The sequence below is a fragment of the Erithacus rubecula genome (genome assembly GCF_903797595.1).
Source record: "Erithacus rubecula genome assembly, contig: scaffold_100_arrow_ctg1, whole genome shotgun sequence".
In the NCBI taxonomy this organism is placed as follows: Eukaryota; Metazoa; Chordata; class Aves; order Passeriformes; family Muscicapidae; genus Erithacus; species Erithacus rubecula.
In genome coordinates, this window is record NW_027636406.1 from 253,852 (window position 1) to 280,551 (window position 26,700).

The following is a 26,700-nucleotide window of genomic DNA, read 5'->3' on the forward strand; positions in this document are numbered from 1 at the left end:
TTGGAAAGAAAATTAAAAGTTTTTTAGGGCAAAGGCAAACAAAACCCCTTGATTAAACTTACAGAAAAATTTTTAAAAGGATACGTTGTCCAACACAACTTTGGTCCAGCGTGTTCCCAGTTCTCCCAACTGCTGCTACCACAGTCCCAGTCACTCCCAGTTAGGTCCCAGTCACCACCCCCGTATGGTCTCAGACATTAGCAGTATATCCCAGTTGCCCTGAATAATTTCATAGTCATTTCCAGGCACTCAAAGATACCTCAGTGTCTGAGTTTAGGACAAATTTGGGGAAAGACCTCCAAAGGACCGCCCCCCCCCCCCCCCCCCCCGCCAATTCCTTCCTTCACTGGGCTCGGAAAGAATTTTCTTCAGGGGAAAGTGGAAAAAACTTATTTATTAACAAAACACAAGAGAAACACTTCCCAGCACAGACCCAGATGACCAAAAAAATTTCACTGAGAGAGAGAGGGACGAACTCGGTTGATCTTCGCTGGGAAGGGCGGCAGAGCTTCTTTGGCAGACTTCCAGAGGCAGTCTCTGAGGTTCAGATCCGTCTCCTCTGGAGACCAGTGCAAATCTTCAGGATGAGGAGAAGAAGGGAGAGAGGGAGGGGGCAGCCGGGGTAGCCAGCAGGGTAGCAAGCTGGGGGCAGCAAGAAGCGAGCCGGGGGCCAGCAGAAGCAGCAGCCGAGCTAAGCAGCCCGGGGGAGGGTCCGCCACGGAGGCCGGCAGCTCCATGGCAGGGGCAGGGAGAGGAGCTAGTCATAACATCAACCCAGGACACTCAGGTTGGTTCACTTGCCCCCAGTTTTATCCCAGTCACCCTTAGAAGAGTCCCTGTGCCTCTGAGTATGATTAGTTTTATTTTTTTTTAGGGAGGGGGAATGTTTGGAGAATACAGGACTGAAAAGCTGAGCAGAAAATGCCCCTTGGGGAGACACTGGGGGTCCCGGTGGTGGCTGCCAGAAGAGGCAGCCTGGAGGAGCAGAGCCCTGTGTCCCCCAGGACCCCAAAGTGGGGAGCCCAAACAGGGGGGAGCACCACTACTGGCGGGACCCTCAACAGCCTGGAGAGGGGCAGGGGGGACTCCTTGAACCCCCAGCACCCCAAAGCAGAGAATAAGGGGACAAGGGACCCTGGGACCCCAAAATCCCCCAACATCCCTAAATGGGGAGAGGGAAGAGAGGAGAGCTTTTCAGATTCCTGTGACTCCCAGCAGCCTGGGGAGGGCGGGCATTGAGTAGATGGGGGACCCCCAATGCAAGCGTGACCCCCAGCAGCTGGGATGGGGAGCTCTTGAACACCAAAGGGCAGGGACCATTCGTAGGAACTCCTGGAAGGCATTTTCTGGGCTGAGTGTTGGTGTTTGGGAGGTTTTCATGGACCTCAGATGCCCGGGGACTTCTAGAGATGGACTTGGGTAGGAGGAACCCCAAGACAACACTCTCATCACTTCTTTTTCCCCAAACCAGGATTTCCCGTTCCCAACCCTTGGCCTGATGGAGGCGGAGGAGGCTGTGAGAAAGAGGAAGATGGTCCAGGAGCCCCAAGCAGGTGAGGAGGAAGTCAGTGCCCCTTTCCCCCCTCTGTCCTGCTCCATCTCCCAGCCCAGCATGGCCCTGTCTTCAGGATAACCCCAGCTGCCAACACTGTCCTGCCAGGGATGCACTGGGGGGATCTCCTTCCCCTTCCTTCTGGCACGGAGGCAAATCCTGACCTCTCCTTGTCCTTCCTCGCCCAGACAAGGAGCTGAGCACGGAGACCAGGGAGGACAAATCCCCGCGGCAGAACCTCGTGGAAGAGGCCGTTTGCAGCGGCTGCACGGTGCAGGAATCCAATGGGGAGGAAAAACCGCAGAGATCCTGCACCAGGAGGGGCTGCAAAAGCAGATCACCGGAATCTGATGAGGAAAGACCCAGCCTGGGCTGGGCAGGCGGCCAGAGATGGAGCCAGAGCTCAAACCTCATGGTCCATGAGCAGCCTTGTAATGGGGAGAAGCCCCACAAGTGCTCCGAGTGTGGGATGAACTTCAGATGGAGGTCCAGCCTGATCCGTCACCAGAGGATCCACACTGGGGAGAGGCCCTACAAGTGTGAGGAGTGCGGGAAGGGCTTCAGGTGGCGTTCAGAACTGATCTGCCACCAGAGGATCCACACTGGGGAGAGGCCCTACGAGTGTGGGCAGTGTGGGAAGAGGTTTCGCACCAGAGGCAATCTCCTCCTGCACCAGCGCATGCATACAGACGAGAAGCCCTTCCTGTGCCCTGACTGTGGGAAGAGCTTCAAGCGAAACTCCAGCCTTACAAACCACCGGCACAACCACACTGGGGAAAAGCCCCACAAGTGTGAGGAGTGTGGGAAGGGCTTCAGGTGGCGTTCGGAACTAATCTGCCACCGGAGGATCCACACAGGGGAGAGGCCATACAAGTGTGGGGACTGTGGGAAGGGCTTCAGTCACCGTTCCAAACTAATCCTTCACCAAAGGATCCACACTGGGGAGAGGCCCTATGAGTGTTCTGTGTGTAGGAAGAGGTTTACCACCTGCTCCAAGCTCTTCAAACACTACCAGACACACACAGGGGAGCGTCCCTACGAGTGTGGGCAGTGTGGGAAGAGGTTTCGCACCAGAGGCAATCTCCTCCTGCACCAGTGCACGCACACAGATGAGAAGCCGTTCCGCTGCCCCGACTGCGGGAAGGGCTTCAGACAAAACTCCAAACTCACCAACCACCGGCGCATCCACACTGGGGAAAAACCCCACAAGTGTGAGGAGTGTGGGAAGAGCTTCAGCGACAGCTCCAACCTGATCTGCCACCAGAGGATCCACACAGGGGAGAGGCCCTACAAATGTGAGGAGTGTGGGAAGGGCTTCAGGTGGCATTCAGAACTGATCTGCCACCAGAGGATCCACACTGGGGAGAGGCCCTACGAGTGTGGGCAGTGTGGGAAGAGGTTTCGCACCAGAGGCAATCTCCTCCTGCACCAGCGCATGCATACAGACGAGAAGCCCTTCCTGTGCCCTGATTGTGGGAAGAGCTTCAGGCGAAACTCCAGCCTTAAAAACCACCGGCGCATCCACACTGGGGAAACACCCCACAAGTGTGACGAGTGTGGGATGAGCCTCCACCACTGCTCCAACCTGATCTGCCACCAGAGGATCCACACAGGGGAGAGGCCCTACAAGTGTGAGGAGTGTGGGAAGGGCTTCAGGTGGCGTTCGGTACTGATTCGCCACCAGAGGATCCACACAGGGGAAAGGCCATACAAGTGTGGGGACTGTGGGAAGGGCTTCAGTCGCCGTTCCAACCTAATCCTTCACCAAAGGATCCACACTGGGGAGAGGCCCTACGAGTGTTCTGTGTGTAGGAAGAGGTTTCCCACCTGCTCCAGGCTCTTCAAACACTACCAGACACACACAGGGGAGATGCCCTATGAGTGTTCTGAGTGTGGGAAGAGGTTTCGCACCAGAGGCAATCTCCTCCTGCACCAGCGCACGCACACAGATGAGAAGTCATTCCGCTGCCCCGATTGCGGGAAGGGCTTCAGACGAAACTCCAAACTCGCCAACCACCGGTGCATCCACACAGGGGAAAAATCCCACAAGTGTGAGGAGTGTGGGAAGGGCTTCAGGTGGCGTTCGGAACTGATCCGCCACCAGAGGATCCACACAGGGGAGAGGCCCTACAAGTGTGAGGAGTGTGGGAAGAGGTTCTCCCAGTGCTCAAACTTGACCCAACACCAACGGAGGCACTGGTAAGGGAAGCCTTGTGAGTGCCCCGAGTGTACGAAGAGCTTCGTGTGCTTCTCCAATTCCATCCTTCACTGCAGGACACACGCTGGGCAGAGCCCTGGTGATCCACATTCCCTAGGATCCATGTTGGGAAGACACCTGCCTGGTTATCCTTTTGTTTTGGGGTTCCTTTTTCTCTCTTCTCCATCTCTTTGTGCTCCAAATGCCAAGATCAATCTGTCACTTCAAAATGCCTTGTTCCCTCCTCCTCAAAACAACTCAATCCCAAACAAACCTTACTGGATTCCAGAGCCATTACTCATTCCAGAGCGGATGAGAAGGGGTTGGAAGGCGATTGGGAGAAGTGGGGTCCAAATTTGGAGCAGTGGGATTGGGATTGTGTGGGGCTGGCTGGGTGGGATCGATTTGATAGTAAATAAAACTTTGACAATTCCTGATTTCTGTCCCATTCACTTTCAGTCAGTTCCAGTTCTTTTTTCAGCGGCACCTTCTCAGTTGACTGTGTTTGTGTTCTCCTTTCTCTCCTGCCTCTCTCTGCCTGCCCTGTTTCTCTCTCAGGGTCTCCCTTGACCCAGGGCAGCTCCCCCTGTAGACCCTGCCTAATTTGATTTCCACTGCAGGAGCTCCAAAGCCATAGGTGAAGTTCTGAAGGCTGGCAGTGAAATGTCCCTGTAAGATCTTGCTGCTCTTGGATTTTGACCCCTTCTGAAGAGCTTTGCCTTCAAGGGCAGGAACATCTTTTCCTGGCTGGGAGCTGGAATTCCAGAGCCTGGCAGTGTGAGCCCTGCAGGACCATGCAGACTGGGATCATGGGGGCTGGGATCACATGGGCTGGGATCCTCCAGACTGGGACTGCACCGACTGGGACCAGATGGATCAGGGCCATGCAGACTGGGATTGTACAAACTGGGAACACATGGACTGGGATTGTACAAACTGGGACCATATGGACTGGGATGGCTCCACCAGAATGATGCGAAGTGAGGGGGCCCCTCCCCATCCAGGGGCCCCTTCCAGTCCAACTCGAGAGCACAGCCAGAAGTCCCCAGAGTTAATGTGTAGGTCCCAGAGTGCTCACAGTGTGATCCTGGTGCTGATCACAGTCCTGGTGCCGGCCTCAGTATCACTCTCAGTCTCAGAGCACTCCTGGCGTCGACCTCGGTTTTGTTTCTGATCCTAGTGTCGATTTCAGTCTTGGAGCAGTCCCGGAGTGCTCCCTGTGCTCATTCCGGTATTGGTGTTGGTCTCGATCCCAGAGCGGTGCTGGTCTAAGTCCCAGTGGGTCTTATAGTCGCACCAGTCTCAGTTTTGATTCTGGTGCTGCTCTCAGTCTTATGCCCAGTGCCAGTTCTGGGGCTGGTTTGGGCTCAGTCTCAGTCCCAGTCCCAGTGGCAGTCTTGTAGATGGGCCAGTTTAGGTTCTGGTGTCCGTTCTGTTCCCGGTGTTGGTCTTCGTTCAAGTCCTTGGCCATTTTATCAATGATAGAGAGACAGAGACAGAGACTACGGGCTCGTGATCAGAATCCAAATTTATTGTGAGCTACATTTGTTTATATACAATTTTTAGGAAGGCTGTCATTTTTTTTACTACATTCATTGCGTTAAAAATCACCCAGACAAACTTTACATTTCCATTTATTCAGTTCAATCTTCTTTCCTGTCGCCAGTCTTGGTCTAGTCTTCTTGTAATCATCAAAGCTCTGTTTGTTCTTGCCAAGGCGTCCTGGTTATCAAACTGCAAATGCCAATTAAATCCACAGCACTCTCTCATCTTCCAAAGTGCTGGTCTCAGTCTGGGTCCGATAGCAGTGCCAGTCTCGGTGCCGGTGCTGGTTCTGTTTTCAGTCTTGGACTCAATGTTGGTCTTGGTCTCAGTTTTAGAGCGGTCCCAGTCCCAGTGCTGGTACTGGTGCTGGTGTTTGTCCCGGTGTGCTTCCAGCGCCAATCTCAGTCTCAGTCCTGGTCCCATATTGGCGCCAGTCTCGGTCCTGGTGCCAGTATCCGTTTTGGTGCTGGTTATGGTGCTCCTAGTTGCAATGTCAGTCTCAGTCTCGGAGTTCTCCTGATGGTGGTCCCAGTCCCAGAGCAGTCCTGGAGCTCTCCTGGTGCCAGTGCCAGTATTGGTGTTGGTCTCAGTCCCAGTCTTAGTTCCAGTTCTGGAGCGGTGCTGGTCTCAGTTCTGGTGTTGGTTCTGTTCCCTGTCTTGGTCTCGGTCTCCATTCTGATTTTGGCCTCAGAAATGGTGCTGTTGGTGGTTTGGTTGCTGGTCTCGGTCCCAAATCTTTTCGGCCCATTTTTGTGATTTTATACCAAGCTGAAGTGTTTTAGGCTGGATTTTAGGCACCTTCAGACAATGTTAGGCCAATTTGGATTATTTTAGACCTTTTTGTGTAGATTTGAGGCCCCTTTGGCTGATTTTAGGCCAAGCCTGCTGCAATTAGGATGAATTTGTGCCCCTTTTACATAATTTTAGGCCAAACCAGGCCCCTTTAGGACCATTTGGCCTTTTGGCCCAGTTCTTTCCCCTCACAGTTCCCGCCCTTTTCTGACCCTGCCCCTTTTCCCTCATAGTTCCTGCTTTTTCCTTGACCCCGCCCCTTTCCCTTCAGTTTTTGCCCATTAGCCACCTCCATTTCTATTCACAGCCCCTGTCAATCATTATCCCCTCCCCTTTCATTCACACCGAGCCCTTGTGTTCGCTCCGCCCCATTCCCCTATAAGCCCCGCCCATCTCCTGGCTCATTCACCCCGCACATGCTCAGAACACCCGGAAGTGCTTCCCGGGCGCCGCCATCTTTGCTTCTAGTCCTCCATTCCAGCTTCAGCGTGTCTGAGAGCTGCGGTGGGGCTGGAGGGGACCCATAGGGGATCTATAGGGGATCTATAGGGGACTGGGGTGGTCTTAGGGTCTGTATAGAGGATTTGGGCTCGTCTATAGGGGATTTGGGGGGCTCTGGGTGTCCCTAAAGGTGGTCTGGAAGGTCTATAGGAGATCTATAGGGGCCTCGTGGAACCTATAGAGGGTCCAGGGGGGTCTCATGGTCTCTAGAGGGGAATTTTGAGGTCCTTAAAGGGTATTTCTGGGTATTTTGGGCTCTGTCTAGGGAATGCTTGGAGTCCTTATAGGAATGTTGTGGTTCCGATTGAGAATTTTGGAGTCCTTAAAGGGAATTTGGAGGTCTCTTGGGAATTTTGGGGTTCCCATAAGGAAATGGGGCAATTGAAGAGAGTTTTGTAGAGTTTGTAGGGAATTTTTGACTCTGTTGAGAATTTTGAGAATTATATGGTCTTCACCTGGAATTTTTCTTTTTTTTTTTTTTTTTTGAGTTCAAACATGGGAATTTTTAGGTCTCTGTTGAGAATTTTTGCAATGCTGGGGTCCTCAAATGGAATTTTGGAGGATCCCATAGGGAGTTTCTAGGGTCTGTATAGAGAAACATGGGTTCCAAAATGGGAAGTTTGTGTTCTCTATAGTAAATTTTTGGGATCTCCTTAGGGAATATTTGGGAATTTTGGTTCCAAATGTGGGAATTTGAGGGGGGGAATTTTAGGTGCTGAAATATGACAGTGAAGATCTGGCATGAAGCCTGTGAGACCCAGGGGTCATCCCAAAGACCCCCAGACAAACAGCAGAGCAACCTAAAAGGAGCAATGTGCAAGGAGGCGTGAAAGCGATTTCCATATGAAGTGAGGAGGCGATGGATTTGTGTGAGGCGAGTTGTGCATTCCTGGTTTGTAGGGAATAAAAGGAGAGGCGCAGGTGGCCACAGGTGTGCGTGTTTTGGAGGAGCTGTCCCCCCACGCACCGCAGCGCTGAATAAATACACACCTGCTCTTAGAACTTCTTTTTGTGGGTTTGAGAGTGTTTTTCTGTGCTTCACCATGACCCCTCCCCAGACCTTCCCTGGCCCCTCCCAGGACACCCCAACACAAGACCCCTTCACCAAGACCCCCATGACCGCACCCAAGACTCCTTCTCAAAGTCCCTCCAGAACCTCCCCAACCCCTCCCAAATCCTTCCAAGGACCCTGCCAGCCCCCTTCCAAAACCCAGCCCAGGACCCACCAAGAGCCCTTCCGAAAGTGCCCCCACGACCCCTCTTAGGACCCACAGACTACCCCAGACCCCTCCCAAAAACCCCCCACGATCCCACCCATGACCCCCCTGACCCTTTACAGGACCCCCACACCCTCCCAAAGCGCCCCAATACCCCATACAGACTCCCCCAAGACCTCTCCCCAAAGCACCCCCTATGATCCCCCCCAGACTCCTCCAAAAACTCCCTCCATGACCCCTCTTAGAACCCCCAGACATCCCCAGGGCCCTCCCAGATGCCCCTAAACCCCACCTGACCCCTCTTTGGACCCCAAGAACCCCTCCAAAACCCCCAAGGATCCCCCCAGGCCCCTTCCCAAAATCCCCCAGACCAAACCCCAATCCCAACCCGGGGCCCTCCAGAGCCTTCCCAGATCTCCTGAGGCCCCCAAAACCCTCCAAGGACCCCCCAGAGCCCCCAGTATTCCCCCACAAATCCCCCAGACCTCAGCAGGATCCTCTCAGGACACTCCCAAAACCTCCCCCAGGACCCGTCTGAGACCCCCAGACTCCTCCCCAATACCTTCCAGACCCCTCCCAAGTTCCCTCCCCCAAACTCCCCCCCAAACTCTCTGAGAACTCCCCCTGGACCCTCCTCAAGACACCCCCAAAGCCCTCTCAGATGCCCCCCACCCCTGCCCCACCTGTGCCACCTCAGCAGCTCCCGCAGCCCCTCGGCCTCTCCCAGCGCCTGCCCCGCTCTCTGCAGCGCCTCCCTCAACGTCCGCCCGAGCCCGGGGCGGGTCCCGGGGGCTGGGGGCGCCTCTCCATGGCCGGCCCTCAGGTCAGAAGGCGCCACTCCCACCTGGCTTCTCATTGGCTGCAGTGGCGCGCGGAAGGCGGGTGCTGCTGAGGGGAGCCGCGCGCTGATTGGTTGGTTCGGGAAGAGGCGTCGCTATTGGCTGAGAGGGGCCCGCGCACGCGGCGAAGGCGGTAGCTGGAGAGTGTGAGGGGAGAGCGGCCGTGTAAGAAGCTGAGGTGGGGCCGGGGGAAATGGGGGGATCTGGGGGGAATCTGAGGGGAATTGAGGGATCTGGGCTGCTTTTTGGGGGGGTCTTTGGTGAGAAATGGGGTATCTGAGATGGGTCCGGGGTGGATTTGGGCAGGTTTGAGGTAGGTATGGAGGAAATGGAGTGGTCTCAGGTGGGTCCAGGATGCATCTGGGGGTGGGCGGTTTGAAGGGTTTTTGAGGGGTCTGAGGTTGATCTGGGGGAGAAATTTGGGGGGGAGGGGGCTGCGTTCTGAGGTGGACGGAACTGGGGGCTGTGAGTTGGGTCTGATGAGAAGTGGGAGATTGTGGAGATTTGGGACGGATTTGGGGGAGGTTAAAGGGAAATAGGGGGTCTAAGGTGGGTTGGGGGAAATGGGGGGCTTTGGGTTGAGCTTGAGAGCGTTCAGAAGGTTTTTGGTGGGGTCTGAGAGGATTTTTGGGGGTTGTGAGAGGAACTGGATGGGTCTGGGGGCTTTGGGGGAGTGAGGGGCTTTGGGGGGTTCTCAGGTAGGACTGGGGTAAATTTTGGGGGGTCTCAGGTGGTTCTGACCAAGTTTGGAGGGATCTCAGGTGGGTCTGGAGTGGATTTGGAAGTCCCAGCCTCCCCTTAAAACCCCCTGTCCCCACAGAGGGTCCTGGCCATGGCCATACAGGACCCCTGCCCCAACTACACCATCGACATCAACAACTCAACGAGGAGATCAAGAAGGATGGTGAGGGGGTGCTGAGGGGTTGTCCCCATTGTCACCTGTTCTTGTCCCTGTCCAGACTGTCACCTGTGTGTCCCCACTGTCACCTGTCCTTGTCACTGTCCCCATTGTCACCTCTCTCTATGTCCTGTGTGTGTCCCCAGAGTTGTCCCTGTCCCCACTGTCATCTGTCCTTGTCACTGTCCCCAGAGCTGTCCCTGTCCCTGTGCCCTCACCTTGTCCCCATGGTTTCCTTGTCTCTGTCATTGTCCTATGTGTCCCCAGAGTCAAAGCAGTCCCTGTCCCCATGGTCACCTGTCCTCTCACCCTGTCCCCATCATCACCTCTGTCCTTGTGATTGTCCTTTCTGTCCTTGTCCCCAGAGCTGAAGGCATCCCTGTCCCTGTTTTCACTGTTACAACCCCATTGTCTCCAGTGCTAAAGGGGTCTGTGTCCCCATTGTCCCTGTGCTGTCCCCATGTCCTTGTGCTGTCCCCACTGTCACCTGTTCCATGGTGACCGTGCTGTCCTTGTGTCCCCAGAGTTGAAAAACTCTCTTATTCTGGGAAAAAGCCTGAAATACTGATTAAAAAAAAAAACCAAAAAAACAAACAAACAACTAAATTCCCTAGGGTTACTCTCAAATTAAATTGGGAATAACCCCAAAACTTCTTCTACAAGAAGGCCATGGTGAGACACAAACTTGGGAGAAAATACCAAGATTTGGAGAAAGAATCTGAAACTTTGTGGAAAAATCTTGAAATTCTGGGGAAAATCCTGAATTCCTGGGGGAAAAAACCAAAAATGCAGCTTCAAATATTGCTAAAATCCATCCTGGAACCTCCCAGAGCTTCTCCTTCTATGAGCAACCTGCAGTTGGAGCCTAATCCTTTGGTAAAATACCTGAATTTTGGGAAACATTCTGAAATTCTGGGGAAAAACCCCTGAAATTCTGGGAAAAAACAAAAACCCCAGTATCAAATGTCCCCAAAATCCCACAAAAAACCCCAAATCCAACCAGGAATGCTCCAAAACCCAACCAGGAGCTGCCCCAAGGCTTCCTCTGATACAAGCAACTCATGGTGAGAGCTAAATCCTGGGAAAAATCCCCTGAAATTTGGGGAAAATCCTCTGAAATTCTGGGAAAAAAACTGAACTCCAGCCTGCAATTCCCAAAGGTTTCCCTTCTATGCCAAGCCCACGATGAAACCTCAAATTCTACCTGGATTCCCTAAAAATCTTTTGGGAACTCCCAAATCCCCCTAGGAACTCCTCTAAAATCTCTCTGAATTCCCCCCAAATTCCTCAGAAACTCCCAAATCCCCCCCCTCCCCCCCCCAAATCTCTCTGAATTCCCTCAAATCCCTCAGAAAACCCCCAAATCTTTGCTGGAAATGCCCCAAATCCCCCAGAAACCCCCAATCTCCCAGAAACTCAAAAATACCCCTCAAAATCCCTCAGAAAACCCTCAAAAGCTTCATAGAAATGCCCCAAATCCCTCAGAAACCCCAAAATTCCATCTGGAACCTCCCAAAATGCCTCCTGGAACTCCCCCAAATCCCTCAGAAACCTCAAAATCCCTGCTGGAAATCCCCCAAACATCCCTCAGAAATCCCCAAATCCCTCAAAAAACCCAAAATCCTCTTCAAAATCCCTCAGAAACCTCCAAATCCCTCAGAAACCCCATGATCCCTTCTTGAACCTCCTTAAATTGCCCCAAAATCCATCAGAAACCCCCAAATGTCTCTTGGAGCTTCCTGAAATCCCTCCTGGAAATCTCTCAGAAAAAAATCCTTACCAAAACCTTCTTGGAACCTCTCCAGACCCCTCAGAAACCCCAAAATCTCTCGGAACTCCCACCAAGTTGCCCCCAAACCCCTCAGAACCCCCAAAATGTGGGAAGTGCCATTGAAGAGGATCCAGTTCATCAAGATGGACTCGGACATCGCGGCCAAGATGAAGGGAATGTTCGTGGAGCTGGAACAGGACAAGGGGACATAGGGAACAGTGCCTGGGAGTTATGGGGTCAGTTCTGGGATTGGGATCAGGATCAGGAGCACAAACGGAACAAGCGCAAAGCCAAGGGTGGGGATGCACCTGGCCCCAAAAAGGGAATAGGGCACAGGGGGCACAGGGAGCTGTGCCTGTGAGTTATGGGGTCACTTAAGAGAGATGGGGTTATGGGATTTGGGGTCACTTATGGGATTTGGGAGAGGGTAATTTGGGGTTCTCTCTATGCCTTTGGTATAACTTGGGGTGTTTTTGGGATAATTTGGGATTCTCTCTGTGCTTTGGGGTAACTTTGGGCAGTTTTTTGGGGTCTCTCCTCAGGGGATGCTGCCGCTGGTGCAGCCACCCCAGATGCTGCCACACGTGGGGGGGAACTGCCCTACATCCCCCTGGGGCATGATCCCATCCTGGGAATGGCCACAAACCCTGGAATGGCCCCCATGCCAACCCCATAGCCTGTGAGTGGCCCCATAAACAGAGTTAAAGAGATTTATAGGGTTAATGGGGGATTGATGGGGGATCAATGAGGTTAATGGGGTCACATGATCCCTCCTCTGGAATGGCCCCAAATCCTGGGATCCCCCCAGGAATGGCCCCATCCCCAGGGAATTTTGAGTTTGGGCTGGTTTGGGGCCAATTTTGGCTGGTTTTGGGGTAATTTTGGCTGGTTTTGGGGCTGCTTTTTGGCTGATTTTGATCTGATTTTGTCTGTTTGGGGCTGATCTTTGCTGATTTTGGGTTGTTTCCCCTGTTCCCAGCTGTCAGAGAACCCCCCCAAACCACATTCTGTTCTTGACCAAGCTCCCCGAGGAGATCAAGGAGCTGATGCTGTCTATGCTCTTCCAGCAGCGAGAGCCAGGAATCGGGAATTCGGGAATTCCAGGGGCTGCGGGAGCTCAGAGTGGGGACGGGGTGGAATTTTGGGAAAAATATCAGGATTTTGGGGGGAATTTCAGGATTTTGGAGTGGTTTCTGGATTTTTGGAGGAATGTTTCTGGATTGGGGGTGGGGAGGGAGGGGGAATTTCTGGATTTTTGGGCAACATTTCTGAATTTTTGAGTCAAAATTCCTGAATTTTTTGGGGAACATTCCCAGGTTTGTTTTGGAGGAACATCCCCAAACTTTTGAGGGGAACATTGCTGGGTTTTTAGGGGGAATGTTTTGAATTTTTAGGGAACACTTCTGAATTTTTGAGGGGACATTCCCAGGTTTTTTGGGAACCATTCCTGGATTTTTGGGGGACATTGCCATGTTTTTGGGGACCATTCCTATGTTTTTGGGGGAACATTCCTGGGGTTTTTGAGGGAACATTTCTGAATTTTGAGGAAAATTCCTGAATTTTTGAGGGTACATTCCCAGATTTTGTGGGGGCCATTCCAAAATTTTTGTGGTACCATATCTTGGTTTTTTGGGGTACCATTTCCAGGTTTTTGGGAGACCATTCTTGAGGTTTTTGTGGTACCATTCCCTGGCTTTTGGGGTACCATTCCCAGGTGTTTTGGGGTACCATTCTTGGGTTTTTAGGGGAACATTCCTGAGGTTTTTGAGGGAGCATTCCTGAACTTTTTGAGGACCATTCCCTGGTATTTTGGGGTGCCATTCCCGGTTTTTGGGTACCATTCTCAGGTGTTTTTGGGACCATTCCCAGGTGTTTTTGGTACCATTCCAGGTGTTTTGGGTACCATTCCCAGGTTTTGGGGACCATTCCCGGTTTTTGGGCTGTCCCTCGCCCCGTTCCCCGTGCCAGGTTCCCGGGTTCAAGGAGCTGCGCTGGTGCCCGGGCCCCACGACATCACCGGCGTGGAGCTGGACACCGAGGTGCAGGTGGGCGCTGCCCACGGGGCCCTGCAGGGCTCCAGGATCACCCAAGGCAACTCCACAGAGATCTCCTTCAACAAAAAGTGACCCCAAACCTGCCCAAACACCCCCAAACCTGAAGAAAACCTGCCTGGATACCCCAAAATTCCAGAGAAACGCCTCGAAACTGCCCCCAATACTCCAAAACTGCCTTAAAACACCCCAAAATTCCAGAGAAATGCCTCAAAACTGCCCCCAATACTCCAAAACTGCCTTAAAACACCCCAAAATCCCAGAGAAATGCTTTAAAACATCCCCTGGACACTCCAAAACTGCCTCGAAACATCCCAAATCTTTTCAGGCTACCCCAAAATCTACTAGAAACAACCCAAAATCCCATAGAAACAACCTAAAATCCCTCCAAACCACCCCAAAATCTCTCAAAGCTGTCCCCAAATATTCCAAAATTGCTCAAAACCAGTCCAAAAAACTAAAAATCCCAGAAAACTGCCGCAAAAATGGTCCTGACCCTGCCCCAAACCTCCCACCTGCCCCAATCCCCCAGGTAAGTTCAGCTAACACCAAATCCTACTTTCTTTATCCTAAACCTTTTTTTTTAATCCCAAATCCTCCTTTTTCCAACTTCAAAATCTTTCTTTGTTCCCCCCAATGTCCTTTTCAGACCCCAAATTCTCTTTTTCTCACCTCAAACACTCCTTTTTACACCCCAGATCTTTAGAGCATCCCAAACCCTTTTTCCCACCCCAAATTCTCCTTTTCCCACCCCAAATCCTTTTTTCCCAACCCAAATCCTTTTCTGTCCATCCAAAATCTCCTTTTCCATTCCAAAATCCCCTTTTTCCACCCAAAATCTTTTTCAATCCCGAATCTCGTTTTCCACTGAAATCTTGACCTCAAATCCTTAATCCCCACCCTACATCTTCTTTTCCTCCCCCAAATCTCCTTTTCCATCCCAAAATCTCATTTTTCCATCCCAAATCCTTCCCCTTTTACCCCAAAATCTCCTTTTCCCAGCACAAATCCCCTTTTATGGCTCCTCAGGTATTTTTGGGGTTCCCCAGTGTTGCCCGATGCCCCAAACAGAACACAAACTAACAGAGTTAGTTTATGCGGTGCTTTATTCAGGGCCCGGGGAACCTGCGGACTAGCGTCCAAAGTCAGGATCCCACAGTTCCCTTTTTCCATCAGGTTTTTATACCTTTTTACAAAGTGGTCTACGTGCAGAAATACACATTCTTCAAAACAATACAGATACATAAATCTTGCAGGTATCATTCCTAAAAGTTATAAATTCTGCATGCTTGTCTACTTAGAACTATAGGCTACCCCCCTTAATCCCCCTTGTATGTTTGCCCATCACCAGAACCCTTTATTTATTATTATTATACTTTAGCCTTATCTTGAAAGTTTCTAGATGTCCTATATGCTCTACTAAATCCTTTGATTATTGTTTTCACAGTTCTAAATGTTCTATATGCTTTACTAATTCTTTTCACTATTGTTTCACAAGGTAGGTTCTCAGGGCCTGTCCGAAAACTGCAGTTTTCTAAGCCTTAGCATGACTACTACTATATCTACATTAGTCCTTTTTCTCATTATTTCGGTATCACCAGGGGTTTTTTTTGGGTTTTTCCACCCCCAACATTGTACCCAGGGTCTCTCTGCAGCCATTGCATATGGACCTGCCCCCACCCCAAATAAATCCCAAATCAACTCCAAATAAATCCCAAATCAACTCCAAACCATCCCCAGATGACCCCTGCTGTGCCCTCCAGGGCTGGAGTGGTTTTGGGGGGCAGTTTGGGGTCTGGTGGGGTTGACCCCAAAGTTTGGGGATGGGGGAGGTTTGATTCTAAAATTTGGAGGGGTTTGACCCCAGAATTTGGGGATCAGGGGGGTTTAACCCCAAATTTAGGGATCAGAGGGGTTGGACACCCCCAATATTTCAAACCCCAACGTTTGGGAATTGGGGGTTTTGACCCCAAAATTTGGGGGTTGGGGATGTTTGATTCCAGGATTTGAGAGGTTTTGACCCCCCCAGGTTTGGGGTGGCGGTTGAGATCAAAACAATTCCCTGAAAACAGTGGCAGGATTGGGATTGGGAACAGGATCAGGATTGGGAATGGATAAGGATTGGGAAAGGGATCGAGATGGCAAATGAGATAGGGATCAGAAATGAGAATGAGATCAGGAATGGGGACAGGAACAGAATTGGGAATGGGAGCAGGACTGAGAACAGGATCGGGATTGGGAACGTGATCAAGAATGGAATTGGGATTAGGAACAGGAATGAAATACAGATTGGGAATGAGATCGGGATTGGGAACAGATTTGGGATTGGGAATGGGAACGAGACTGGGAATGAAGGATCAGAAACGGGAATGAGATCAGGATTGGGAATGGGAACAGGATAAGGATTGGGAGTGGGAGCGGGATAAAGATTGGGAACAGGAACAGGGTTGGGAATGGCAATGGGATTGGAATTGGGAAAGGAAATGGGAATTGGAATTGGGAAAGGAAATGGGAACAGGATTTGGAATGGGAGCAGGATAAGGATTGGGATTGGGATTGGGAATGGGAACAGGATAGAGAATGGGAATGAAACAGGGATTGGGAATGTGAAAGGGATTAGAATTGGGAAAGGGATCGAGACTGGGAATGAGACTGCAATCAGAAACGGGAACAAGATTGGGAATGGGTAAGGCGATAGGGATGTGGAATAGGAATGGGATCAGGATTGGAATGGGATTGGGATCAGGAACAGGATTGGGAACGGCATCGGAAAGGGGAATGGGAAGAAGATTGAGAATGGAATGGGAATGAGATAGGGATTGGGAACACGACTGGGAATGGGAATGAGTTTGGGAACAGGAGCAGGAACGAGATGGAGATTGGGAACAGGAAGGGGAACCAGGATCGGGATGCTAAAGTTGTGACACAAATGGGTGCCTTGGCTGGGACATCTCAAATTGGAGAAGCACAACCAGGATGGGCAGGAACAACTTTTCCTGGGTGGGAACTGGAATTCCAGAGCCTGGCAGTGTGAGCTATGCAGGACCATCCAGACTGGGATCATGGGGGATGGGATCACATGGGCTGGGATCCTCCAGACTGGGACTGCACAGACTTGGACAGATGGATCAGGGCCATGCAGACTGGGATTGTACAGACTGGGATCACATGGACAGGGATTGTACAAACTGGGCTCACATGGACTGGGATTGTATGAACTGGGACCATATGGACTGGGATTGTACAAACTGGGACCATATGGACCGGGATGGCTGCACCAGAACAATGCGAACTGAGATGGTCCCGCCCCACCCAGGGGTCCCTCCCAGTCCTGCCCAGTCCCATGTGGGGGCGCAGCCAAAACTCCCCGTAGTGAACAAGAAGGCCCCAGAGTGCTCTCGGTGTCTGTCTCCATCCTGGTCCCGGTCTCAATTTCAGATTGGAGCAGTCCTGGAGCACTCCAAGAACTGATTTTAGTCCTGGTCTGAATCTCGATCCCAGAGTGGTTCAGGTCTCAGTCTCATTCGTGGTTCTATAGTGGTGCCAGTCTCGGTGCCAGTGCTGGTTCTGGTTTCAGTCTTGGTCTTGGTTTTGGAATGGTTTCAGTCCCAGTGGTGGTGCTGGTGCCAGTGTTGATCTCAGTGTGCTCCCAGTGCCAATGTCAGTCTCAGGCCCGGGCCTGGAGTGGTGCCAGTCTCAGTTCTGCAGCCGGTGCTGCTCTCATTCTTATTTCTGGAGGTCTCCTGGTCCCGGTGTTGGTGTCCGTCACGGTCTCAGTTTTGGTCCCAGTGCCAGTTCTGGGGAGGGTTTCAGTCTTGGTCTGAATCCCAGTGCCTGTCTTGAAGAGGTGCCAGTCTCGGTTCCGCTCTTGGTTCTGGTCCCAGTCTTGATCTCCACCCAGGTTCTGAGGCTGGTCTCAATGCCTGTCCCAGGGAATTTTATCAATGATTGAGAGACAGGAACTACTGACTCATGATCAGAATCCAAATGTATTGTGAGCTACATTTGCTTATACACCATTTTTAGGAAGGCACTAATTTTTTACTACATTCATTGTGATAAACATCACCCAGACAAACTTTACATTTCTACTTATTTGATTCAATCTTCTTTCCTGTCGCCAGTCTCGATCCAATCTTCTTGTAATCACCAAAGCTCTATTTGTTCTTGCCAAGACATCCTGGTTATCAAACTACAAATGCCAATTAAATCCACAGCACTCTCTGTCTCAGCTTCCACAGTGCTGGTCTCAGTCTGGATCCAACAGTGGTGCCAGTCTCAGTGCCAGTGCCAGTGTCTGTTTTCAGTCTTGGATCAATGTTGGTCTTGGTCCTGATGTTAGAGCGATCCCAGTCACTGTGCTGGTTGTAAGAGTCGGTCTGAAGTTTCTCTGATCTGCCCCACAACCATCATCAGAGACCCTGTGACCCTACCACTCGTTCTGGACAGGAATTTCTGGCCTGGCCCAGGTGGATGCTTGCCAAAGACTGTTTGTGGGTGTGCTTGGTGCTTGCCATGGTACACTGCGCTCAGCAGGGTACTGGCTGTAGTGTCCTGTTCCACCTGTTTTTTGGAGCAATGGTCTACGCATACTATAGTCCATAAATCTCTCCAACTTTTGGCCAGAGGCCACTTGCTTTGGAAAAGGACTATAAAAAGTGACTTTCCTAAAGAGACTTTGAGATCTCTTTCTCCCCAAAGGATTGAAGATGCATCTCATCGGATGGCCACGAGGATGCGTCTCGTCTGTTGATAGCTATGTCCCATCCTTTCCCTCTCTCACACTCTCTCTCTCCTTTTGCTTCGTTTCCTTTACCTCTCTCTCTCTCTCTCAAAACTGAATTGTTACTCACAATAAACTGCATTATTTCTTTCTACTTAACAAAACCTAAGTCTCTTGCTTTTGTCTATTGCAGCCTGGGGTCGAACGAACCATCACGACCCCCGTTCGGGTTGAGCAGATTGTGACATTAAACTGGCGTCACGCACAGGATTTCTGACAGACAGAAGGGTTGCTGGCTGTGTGTAGTCTGTAACAGGGGAAGGATGTCTTGCTCCAGCTGCACCTAGCTGGGCACCTCGACAGGGTGAGCCAGACTAGAAAGCAAGGGGGGCATTTCAGATTTCCCACAAACTGCACACACCTAGGTGAAAAGCATCCCTACACTCAATTGAGGATTCTGTCTTCAGAAATTCACAAAAGATCTCTTGGTGCAAAAGGCAGAACTGTAATGTTCTTGTTGTCTATTACTTTGTATGTGTGTACTGACCTCCCTAGAGTTAGGGAGAATACTGCACAGGCTGAGGAATGCATGTGTAACTCTAGTTGTTTTTGCTGTTGTTTTTTGACTGCCTGGATCATGAAGAGACAAGCTGTTTTGTAACTAAGGTAGTACCTCCCAAGCAGTGTGGTCTCTTCACCCCCCCCCAGGGAAGAGAGGGGGCTGTGCTCAGCGGAAAGCTGTGCTTAAGTCTTGACCTCTCTGAAGTGGTTCTTTCCCCTTTGCAAAAATGACAGAAAAGCATAATACTAAAGATAAAGATGCATTCTTCACTTTACCAGACCCTCCCAAGGGGGAGAAGAGTGGGCACACAGTAACTGGTTTAATTTAGAAAATGTGATTGATAGGATACATTCTTTGCAACATGAAACAAAATTCAAACTGGGCAGAAATAAGACCATTCTCTGCTCAGTTTTGGGGGCCTTACAGCAGCTGTAGAAACTCGCTTTATGCGAAGAAGTGAAGAAAGAACTATTATTGACTCCCTACAAAATTTAGTGGAAATTCTGCAAAAGCAATTAGATGACGAAAGGAATGAGAATCATGCTTTGAGAGATGAGAATCATTCTTTAGGAGCTGCCTTAAGAAAAGAACACACCAACACTTTAAAACACACTGATTTACCAAAAAAACAGAAGAGAAAGAAACTAATCAAATATATCCTCAAAAAGAACTAACTCTGATAAAAATAGTGGGGAACATCGCTGCCCTAGCTTGAAACCTGTGGTTAAAACAGAATACAATTGTATCGATGAGAATTTTAACCCACAAATAACCACTACAAAAATCCTGTACACTGCTACTGAATTATCAGAACAAGAAGCTAGCTGGCACTGGGGCCTTGGAGCTCTCTTAACAATGGGTGACAAATTTAGCTTATGGTCCCTAACTCAGCATGCTGTTTTTTGGGCAGGGGGGCTTAACCTTTGGAAATGGAAGACCTTGTAGCTTTAGTTGGTACCCCCAACCAATTCCTAGATATCATTCACAAAACTGCCTGCTTGCAATTTATACATGAAATAAAATTCACTGCTGGCTATAAATCACCTATGCAATTACCTGTAAATGTAGAACAATACCCTCTTCTCTCTGGTGGCAAAGAAGGGCTCAAACTGGTTATACAGGACTTGCAAAACTCCCCTGTATAGCCAATCCAAAAACCCAAACCTGACAATGTGGCTGTTTATCAATATATTTATGATACCCTTGTGGGAGGAGATGAAATAGAAGTAGTGGGGGATACCCAACAAAAATTAATCTCCCATTTGGAAAGCCCTAATTTGCAGATTGCTTCAGAGAAAATTCAAAAACCTTCTCAAGAAGTGAAGTTTTTCAAAACAGCCACTACTGGGTCTGCCCCCCCACTGCTAGGGTGGCCCAGAAATCCTCAGTAACAGAAGGAACTGTAAAAAATCTGGCAATAACAGAAACTGAGAACTTGGGTAGCAGCTACAACAAACCTGCCTCAGTAATTAAAGTAGCCTCTGCTTTCTCCCCCAAACAATCTTTGTTCACTAATTTTTTGTTGACTAATGCTTCTGCTGAACAAATTATTGCTGGGGGATGGGGTGGCTCTTAGCTTGGGGCGCTGATGGTTATTTAGGGTGTTTTCCAGCTTGAAGTGCAGAGTGCCTTTCTTGTTTGCAACTACACTGACTCTTATGCTGTGTTTAAAGGAGGTACAGAGTGGCTTCCTTTTTGGCAGCAAAATGATTGGGAAGTTAACAGAATTCCAGTCTGTGTTACATGCTGGATAGTTCCATCATTTTAACCTCCTGCCTCTTTGTGGCAGATTCTGTTGTGTTTACTTTTCACAGAATAATACCATGGAACATGAAGATTAATCCCTCATTGAACTGTATGCAGTTATGGCACAGGACCTTACAAGTGTGTTTTATTTTGTGAAGATTCAAAATCAAAATTGAACAGTTGCACAATTTTCCCCCAAAAATTATGTGTGGGAAAAACAACACAAAATATAAAGGGGAACTTGATGTTAATGTTGTAACACCTACTACCCAACCGCCAGTTATACTGAGCCTGAAAATTTTTGAAATTGGACTTTAGGTAATTCAGAAAAGTAGCCAACAGCAAATATTGTTTAATTCGGCATGGCCTTTTAAACAAGTCAAATTGCCAATGCAAAACAATGTCTCAGTAATTCAGACAGCTTGTTCACCTTTTCTAGGGGTGGACAACCAGGTTGCAAAAAGCAGGATGCTTTAAAGAAACAAACAAGAGACATAACCGGTGTTGTGGGAACAAGATTGGGAATTTTGAATAGTATTGATTAAGAAGTATCAATAAATTGACTAACATCTCTTTAGCTCTCTGCTGTATCCAGGCTCAATTGTGGATGCAGTCAGTTGCTGCCTCAATTGTACGAGAAGTCGAGGAGGCCACTTTTCCTACTGAAATTCGGAGAACAATTTGGGATAATGCCCATAATTTTGAAAAAAGAATACCAATCCTGGTGAAGCTACTACCCCAGCATAAACACAGCCACAGCCTTTGCACTGACCATATGTAATGTTTCAGTAGATTCAATATTCCTGTCCTGGTTTGAAAGGACAGGTGTCTTCCAGTAAAGGCAGTTTTCCTTTGAAATAAGAGACTTTAGTTCCACTCCGCCCAGATATTATAATTGTTTGAATCAAGGACTCTGAGGCAGAGATAAGGGGGTAGGAATAACAGCTTTTTTACTAATATATCCAACCATACAATCAGAAAACAACAGCAGTTGTTAAAATTGCTAACAGAACAGAATAGATAACTCGGTTTCAGTCCCTTCTTTAGATGCAAGCATGCTGTCTCTGTGCTCAGTCCCGGTGCTGCAGCTGGAATAAAACCCAGAGCTGCCGAGGGCAGGCGGGAGCGGAGGCAAGAGGGGGCGGCAGCCACGCCGGTCTCGGGTGGGAAACGGGCTGGAGTGGCAGCTCCTCGCTCACCGTGTGTGTCCGGGTGATCAGCTGTGTCTGCAAAGGCAGGAGGCTGGAACGGGGCAGATGCAGGGCTGGTGATCACAGAGGGTCTGGCTCTCCTGTGCTCCACAGCAGGGGCTGCAGATGGGGCGTCCTGCTCCAGGCTCGCCAGAAACACAAGTCCCCTCCGGAACCCTGAGTGGGCCCTCCGTAAGCCGCTGACACCGACCCCTTTTGTCTGGAGTCATCAGAGATCCTGGGTTTAACCCGGCCAGCTCCATTGGCATGATAATGGGAAAAAATCAATTGACACAGTAATAGAAAAAACACTCAACCCCCAACAATTCCCTATCACTGCATTAGGGCTGAATCATGATGGAGCTATTCTCTATCCTTTGAGCACAGAGAATGGGCCCGTCAAATTGGTGAAAAGTAACAAATCATTAATTTGGAAACTTACATTTTCTGGGAACAATGAGGGTTTATCTGTGAAAGTAATGCAATCAGAGCTCAAGATATTTGCTTAGACACGGAACAGAATGCCTGCAACTTTGAAAGTTATCCAAAGGAGATTCCTGAAACACTACTGGGGTATATGAGCAATGGGTCTGCATGCTTTAGAACTGCTTATGATAGTATTTTCATAGAAGATTTTGGTAGTGAGTACTAAAAATAATTTAAATCTTTGTGTCTGTAACTTTACTAAAATTGCTGTTTTAAATTTGAAATTGCTTGGTTTAAAATTGCTTATCTTGTTGTATTGCATAATGAATATTGATTAAGATTAATTTTTCGTTACTATTTAATTATGTTGCATTTTCTTTAAGTATTGATTCAAACTGACTACTATATTTTAACCAAGAAATTATTGTTGTTAAATCAAAAATTGAAATTGAAAACTTATAAATATTGATTTAAATTGTTTATTTGTCTTTTGTAATCAGAAATTGAAATTGATTGCTAAATTGATTATTATATCTTATTATTATTAAATCAAAATTAAAAATTGATTGTTAAATTATTATATTTTAATCAAATCAAAGAATTGAAATTGAAAATTTATTAGCATTGATTTAAACTGCATATTTATATTTTTGCATTCAGAAATTGAAAATTGATTGTTAAATTGATTATCTGTTTTGTTTTCTCTCTCCTTTTTCCTTTCCCTTATATTTTTCCTACTTTCCTATTCTGTCCAGCTCTCTGTCTCTGTTTTCTGGGATATGCTATCAGCTCGGACGAATCCTGAAGAATTCGCAAAAGCACCACAAAGGAAGTGCTCCTGCTGATGATCGTGAGTCACAGGGTGGTGTAAGAGTCGGTCCGAGGTTTTCCCTCATCTGCCTCACGACCATCATCAGAGACTGGGCCCTGAGACTGCACCACTTGCCCTGACCCGGAGCTCCGTCCTGGCCCAGGTGGATGCTTGCAGACCAAGGGCTGTTTGTAGCTGTGCCTTGTCATGGTGCTGCAGGGTGCCAGTTATCAACCCTGTCCCTGCACCTGCATCATGGGTCTACAACCTCCACATACAATAGTCCATAAATATTCCCACCTTTTGGCCAGAGGCCACTTGCTTTGGAAAAGGACTATAAAAAGTGACTTTCCCCAAACTGACTTTGAGATCTCTTTCTCCCCAATGGATTGAAGACTCGTCTCATCTCGTCTCATAGGAGGCCACGAGGATGTATCTCGTCTTTGGTAGATATATCCCATCCTTTCTCCCTCTCCCCGTTTTACTTCATCCCTCTCTCTCTCCCTCTCTCAAAACTTGATTGTTAGCACGCAATAAACTGCATTACTGCTTTCTGCTAAACAAACCTGGGTCTCTTGCTTTTGTCTTTTGCACCCTGGGGTTGAACGAACCATCACGACTCCCGCTCGGTTTGAGCGGATCGTGACACTCCTGGGCCAAGGCCCCCTGAGCTGACCAGGAGCCCAGACCTCCACTCCCAATGCTGGGGCTCTGCACAAAAGTGTCCATGCCAAACAGGTCAGTGTGTTTCCCTGGGAACAGAGGCACCCAGGCTGGGTGGGACTGTTGATCTGCTGGGGGTAGAAAGTGTCTGCTGAGACACCTGGACAGGCTGGACCATGGGCTGAGGCCACCTGTATGAGGTTCAACAAGGTGAAGTGCCCCGTGCTGCACTTTGGCCACAACAGCAATGGCTCCAGGGCTCCAGGCTGGGGGCAGTGTGGCTGGAAAGCTGCCCAGCAGAAAAGGTCATGGGGTACTTATTGGCAGTGGCTGAATGCGAGCCAGCGAGTGCCCAGGTGGCCAAAAAGGCCAAGAGCATCCTGTCCTGGGATATGCTTTAGAGGTGGCCTTGGCAGTGTTAGCAGCCTCAGATCAGGGGTATTCTCTGTCCGTCTTGAAACGGTTTTCAATGAAACAGTTCTGCAGCTCTAAACCTCCATTCCTTGTTTTGTAGGATACAGTCCCAAATAGACTCACATTTATGTTTTAAGGAAGATGTTTAGCATCTCCCTTTACTTGAAAGTAAAGGGAACGAGGCTTTAAATACTCTTGAAACACTTTCATTCCTTGATCTTCAGCTGTGCATTTGAACAGAAGCTGTGCTTTTGTACAGAAAGGTTGGACCATGAGATAAATTTAGGCAATTTAGCTACAATAGCACTTGTTTTATCTGCCTTTCTGCTTCCTTTCCCTATGGGTAGCAAATTTGGGAGTATTTGTCTTGTGCTTTGATTTCTTGCTCACAGACATGTTGTTAAATATTCTCTACTCCTTTCTCTTGAAAAAATCTAGATAGAGACAAGGCTTTCAAACCAGTCCCCAGTATGATTAGCCCAGTGTCCCTGCTTAAATACATATATGCTTGTATTAGAAGGAGTGAACTATTCTAACTCCCCTGCCCCCTCCTGTGTTTTTTTTAGTAGCTCTTCTGGCAAGTCCTGTATGCCATTCCAAGTCTTTGTTATCAAATGTGTGAAGTGATGTTGCTGCAGTAGCAGCACCCTGAGTTCAGTGGGAAAAACTCCAGAGCCCACAGCAGTGGGCACAGTGAGAGACTTGCCTCCACTGGCATGGCCATCCAGCCATGGGGAGAGAAACTGCTGGGGCTGCCCCCATTCTGCTGACAGCAGCCTGCCCCCAACATGTCGACTGTGTGGCCATGATTTTGTTCAGAATGTGGAAAAAGCATTGTTTGAAGGTATTTTTACGTTGTCTAACATCACCTGTCCTGGAACAGTTTGGTAGGCAGGCCGCCCTGTGGGCAGGGCCATGGCAGGGATGGGTGGCTGTCACTTGCACTGGCAGTGTCATTTTTCCAGGCAGGCTCTTGATACAGCTGCAGCGGAAGGCATCAGCTGCTGAATCAGGCCCAGGGAGGAGCAGCAGCACATTGAGGAGACCCTCATCTGCAAAGAGCCCCTCACCCCCTTTGCTCCCCCATGGCAGCACAAGGTGATTCCACTGCAGGTGCAGGACTGGAGCAGAGTGGAGACTCCTTCAGGGAGGACTTGCTGCAATCTCATTCCTGCAGCTGTGCTGGGAGGATGTTGGCTGCAGCAGGGGTGTCCATGCCTAGGAATGATGCTTGGCTCAGGAAGGCAGAGTGTGCCCAAAAGCTGCATTCAAAGCACTGATCGTGAGCCCCCTGAGCCACTGGCAAGTGCAGCAGCTCTTCTTCATTCCGTGCAAGTGAGAGCCCAGCCCTGGAGCCTGTCCCTGGGAACAGGGAAACTGTTGGGGATGAGGAAATAGATGTGAAGGTTTAAGGCCTTTTCCTTTGTTTAGATAATGCCAAATGCCACAAATACCAAGGAGCTAACAGACATCCTGTTCCAAGTATGGCAGGAAAGGTTTAGAAATAAGGTTTATAGATAAGAAAACCATAAAACATGGTAATAGAGCGATTCCTATAGGTTGCATGCAAGTATTAGGAAATTAGTATTTTGTAGTAGATTGTTTAATGGAAATTAGAACATTCAACATAGAAGAATACTTATTGTATTGTAAATGGGAAATGGCTCTCTTATCCTCTCTCTTATTCTCTCTATGCTCTATTCTCCCTACTCTCTTATTCTCTCTTACACTCACTCCCTCATATACCCATGCCCTTACAATAAACTACAAACTTCATGACCAGAATATAGCGAGCTCCTGAGTCTGTCCTGATGACCATCCACCCGGCTTTAACCCCCACAGATAACACTCTGAGGATGGTTCTGAATTTTCAGGGACAGTCAAAATGAGAATCATTTTGAGGCGGGTGTTGCAGTGTTGGGTTTGGGTGTGTCTGCAGGAAAGAAAGCAGGAATAAATCCATGCCATAATGAAGGAGAACCTTTGCATGGCCAATTTCCACCCGACAGACACACTGATCATATTGGCCCACTAAATACTGGGGGAAGTGAATGAAGAATGAAAAGCTTCTTTGAGGAGATAGGAGAGATGAAACTTGAAGAAATAATTTTGCTGATGCAGGAAAAGGGATCAGACCCACTGGTTCCTTGGCCCATGCTCAGTTCTGCCAAATCAAGCATGATCAGTTTTAACCACTCTTTTGGAGAGTATTTCAGAAGAACCTGCCCCATGCTATTTCCATTCATAAAATCTGGAATTGTCAGGAAGTGCAAAGATCAGAAATATTTTGAGGCAAATCCTGTTTATGTTGTGTTTCAGTGTTTCTGAAATAAAGAAAGCAGGGAATAAACCCCTGAAGCAATGAAGCAGAGCAAAGGTGGAATGTTTGGATGGTCAGTTTGTTCCCTAATGATATCAGCCAACTGAATTCAGGGGTCATATACTGGGGAGTGCAAAGGTTCTTTTACTTCCAACACCTGGTTGTGTCCCCGCACTTTATTTGTTATGAAGAGAAATAAACAAAATCCTCAGCCAACAAACTGCCGCCCAGAACTGAGTGGGAATGACGGAAATGAAGGCCTTGAAAAGTAGCTTTCGAAAGCATCAGCTTTTTAGACAGTGTCAAACCCTCAGTCTGGCAGGGCCCAGGGCTGGCTGCCCTTGGGAAGGGAAGGGGATGGAGCTGGGGTGGGGGTTCTTTGGCCATGGAAACGAGAGAACCAGGGGCGAGGGCGTCACAAAGGGGCAGCCCCGCGCTGGGCCTGGGAAGGTTGTGGGTGACACTGACACAGCGGCTGGAGA

General features: G+C 49.1%; 2 protein-coding genes and 1 long non-coding RNA gene across 4 annotated transcripts in view; all 3 read left to right on the top strand.

Annotated features, from left to right (window-relative positions):
* The window catches only part of LOC306815116 (olfactory receptor 14J1-like), a gene marked incomplete at both ends in the record, with an annotated part of 389,316 nt that overhangs the window by 111,475 nt on the left and 251,141 nt on the right, over nt 1-26,700 (top strand). The window lies entirely within an intron of this gene.
* Nucleotides 1,453-22,273, top strand: LOC306815120 (uncharacterized protein). The gene is made up of 5 exons (XM_079331746.1): nt 1,453-1,553; nt 1,741-2,194; nt 2,615-2,950; nt 3,455-3,751; nt 21,930-22,273. The coding sequence occupies exons 1-5, from the start codon at nt 1,499-1,501 to the stop codon at nt 21,940-21,942; spliced, it is 1,155 nt and encodes a 384-aa protein (XP_079187872.1). The 5' UTR covers nt 1,453-1,498; the 3' UTR covers nt 21,943-22,273.
* Nucleotides 8,877-12,451, top strand: LOC306815125. 2 transcript variants are annotated; one of them, XR_013777321.1, is made up of 3 exons: nt 8,877-8,956; nt 9,464-9,547; nt 12,292-12,451. It is a non-coding gene; the product is annotated as an uncharacterized lncRNA (long non-coding RNA). The 2 variants fall into 2 exon arrangements; XR_013777322.1 differs by lacking the exon at nt 12,292-12,451 and adding an exon at nt 11,438-11,549.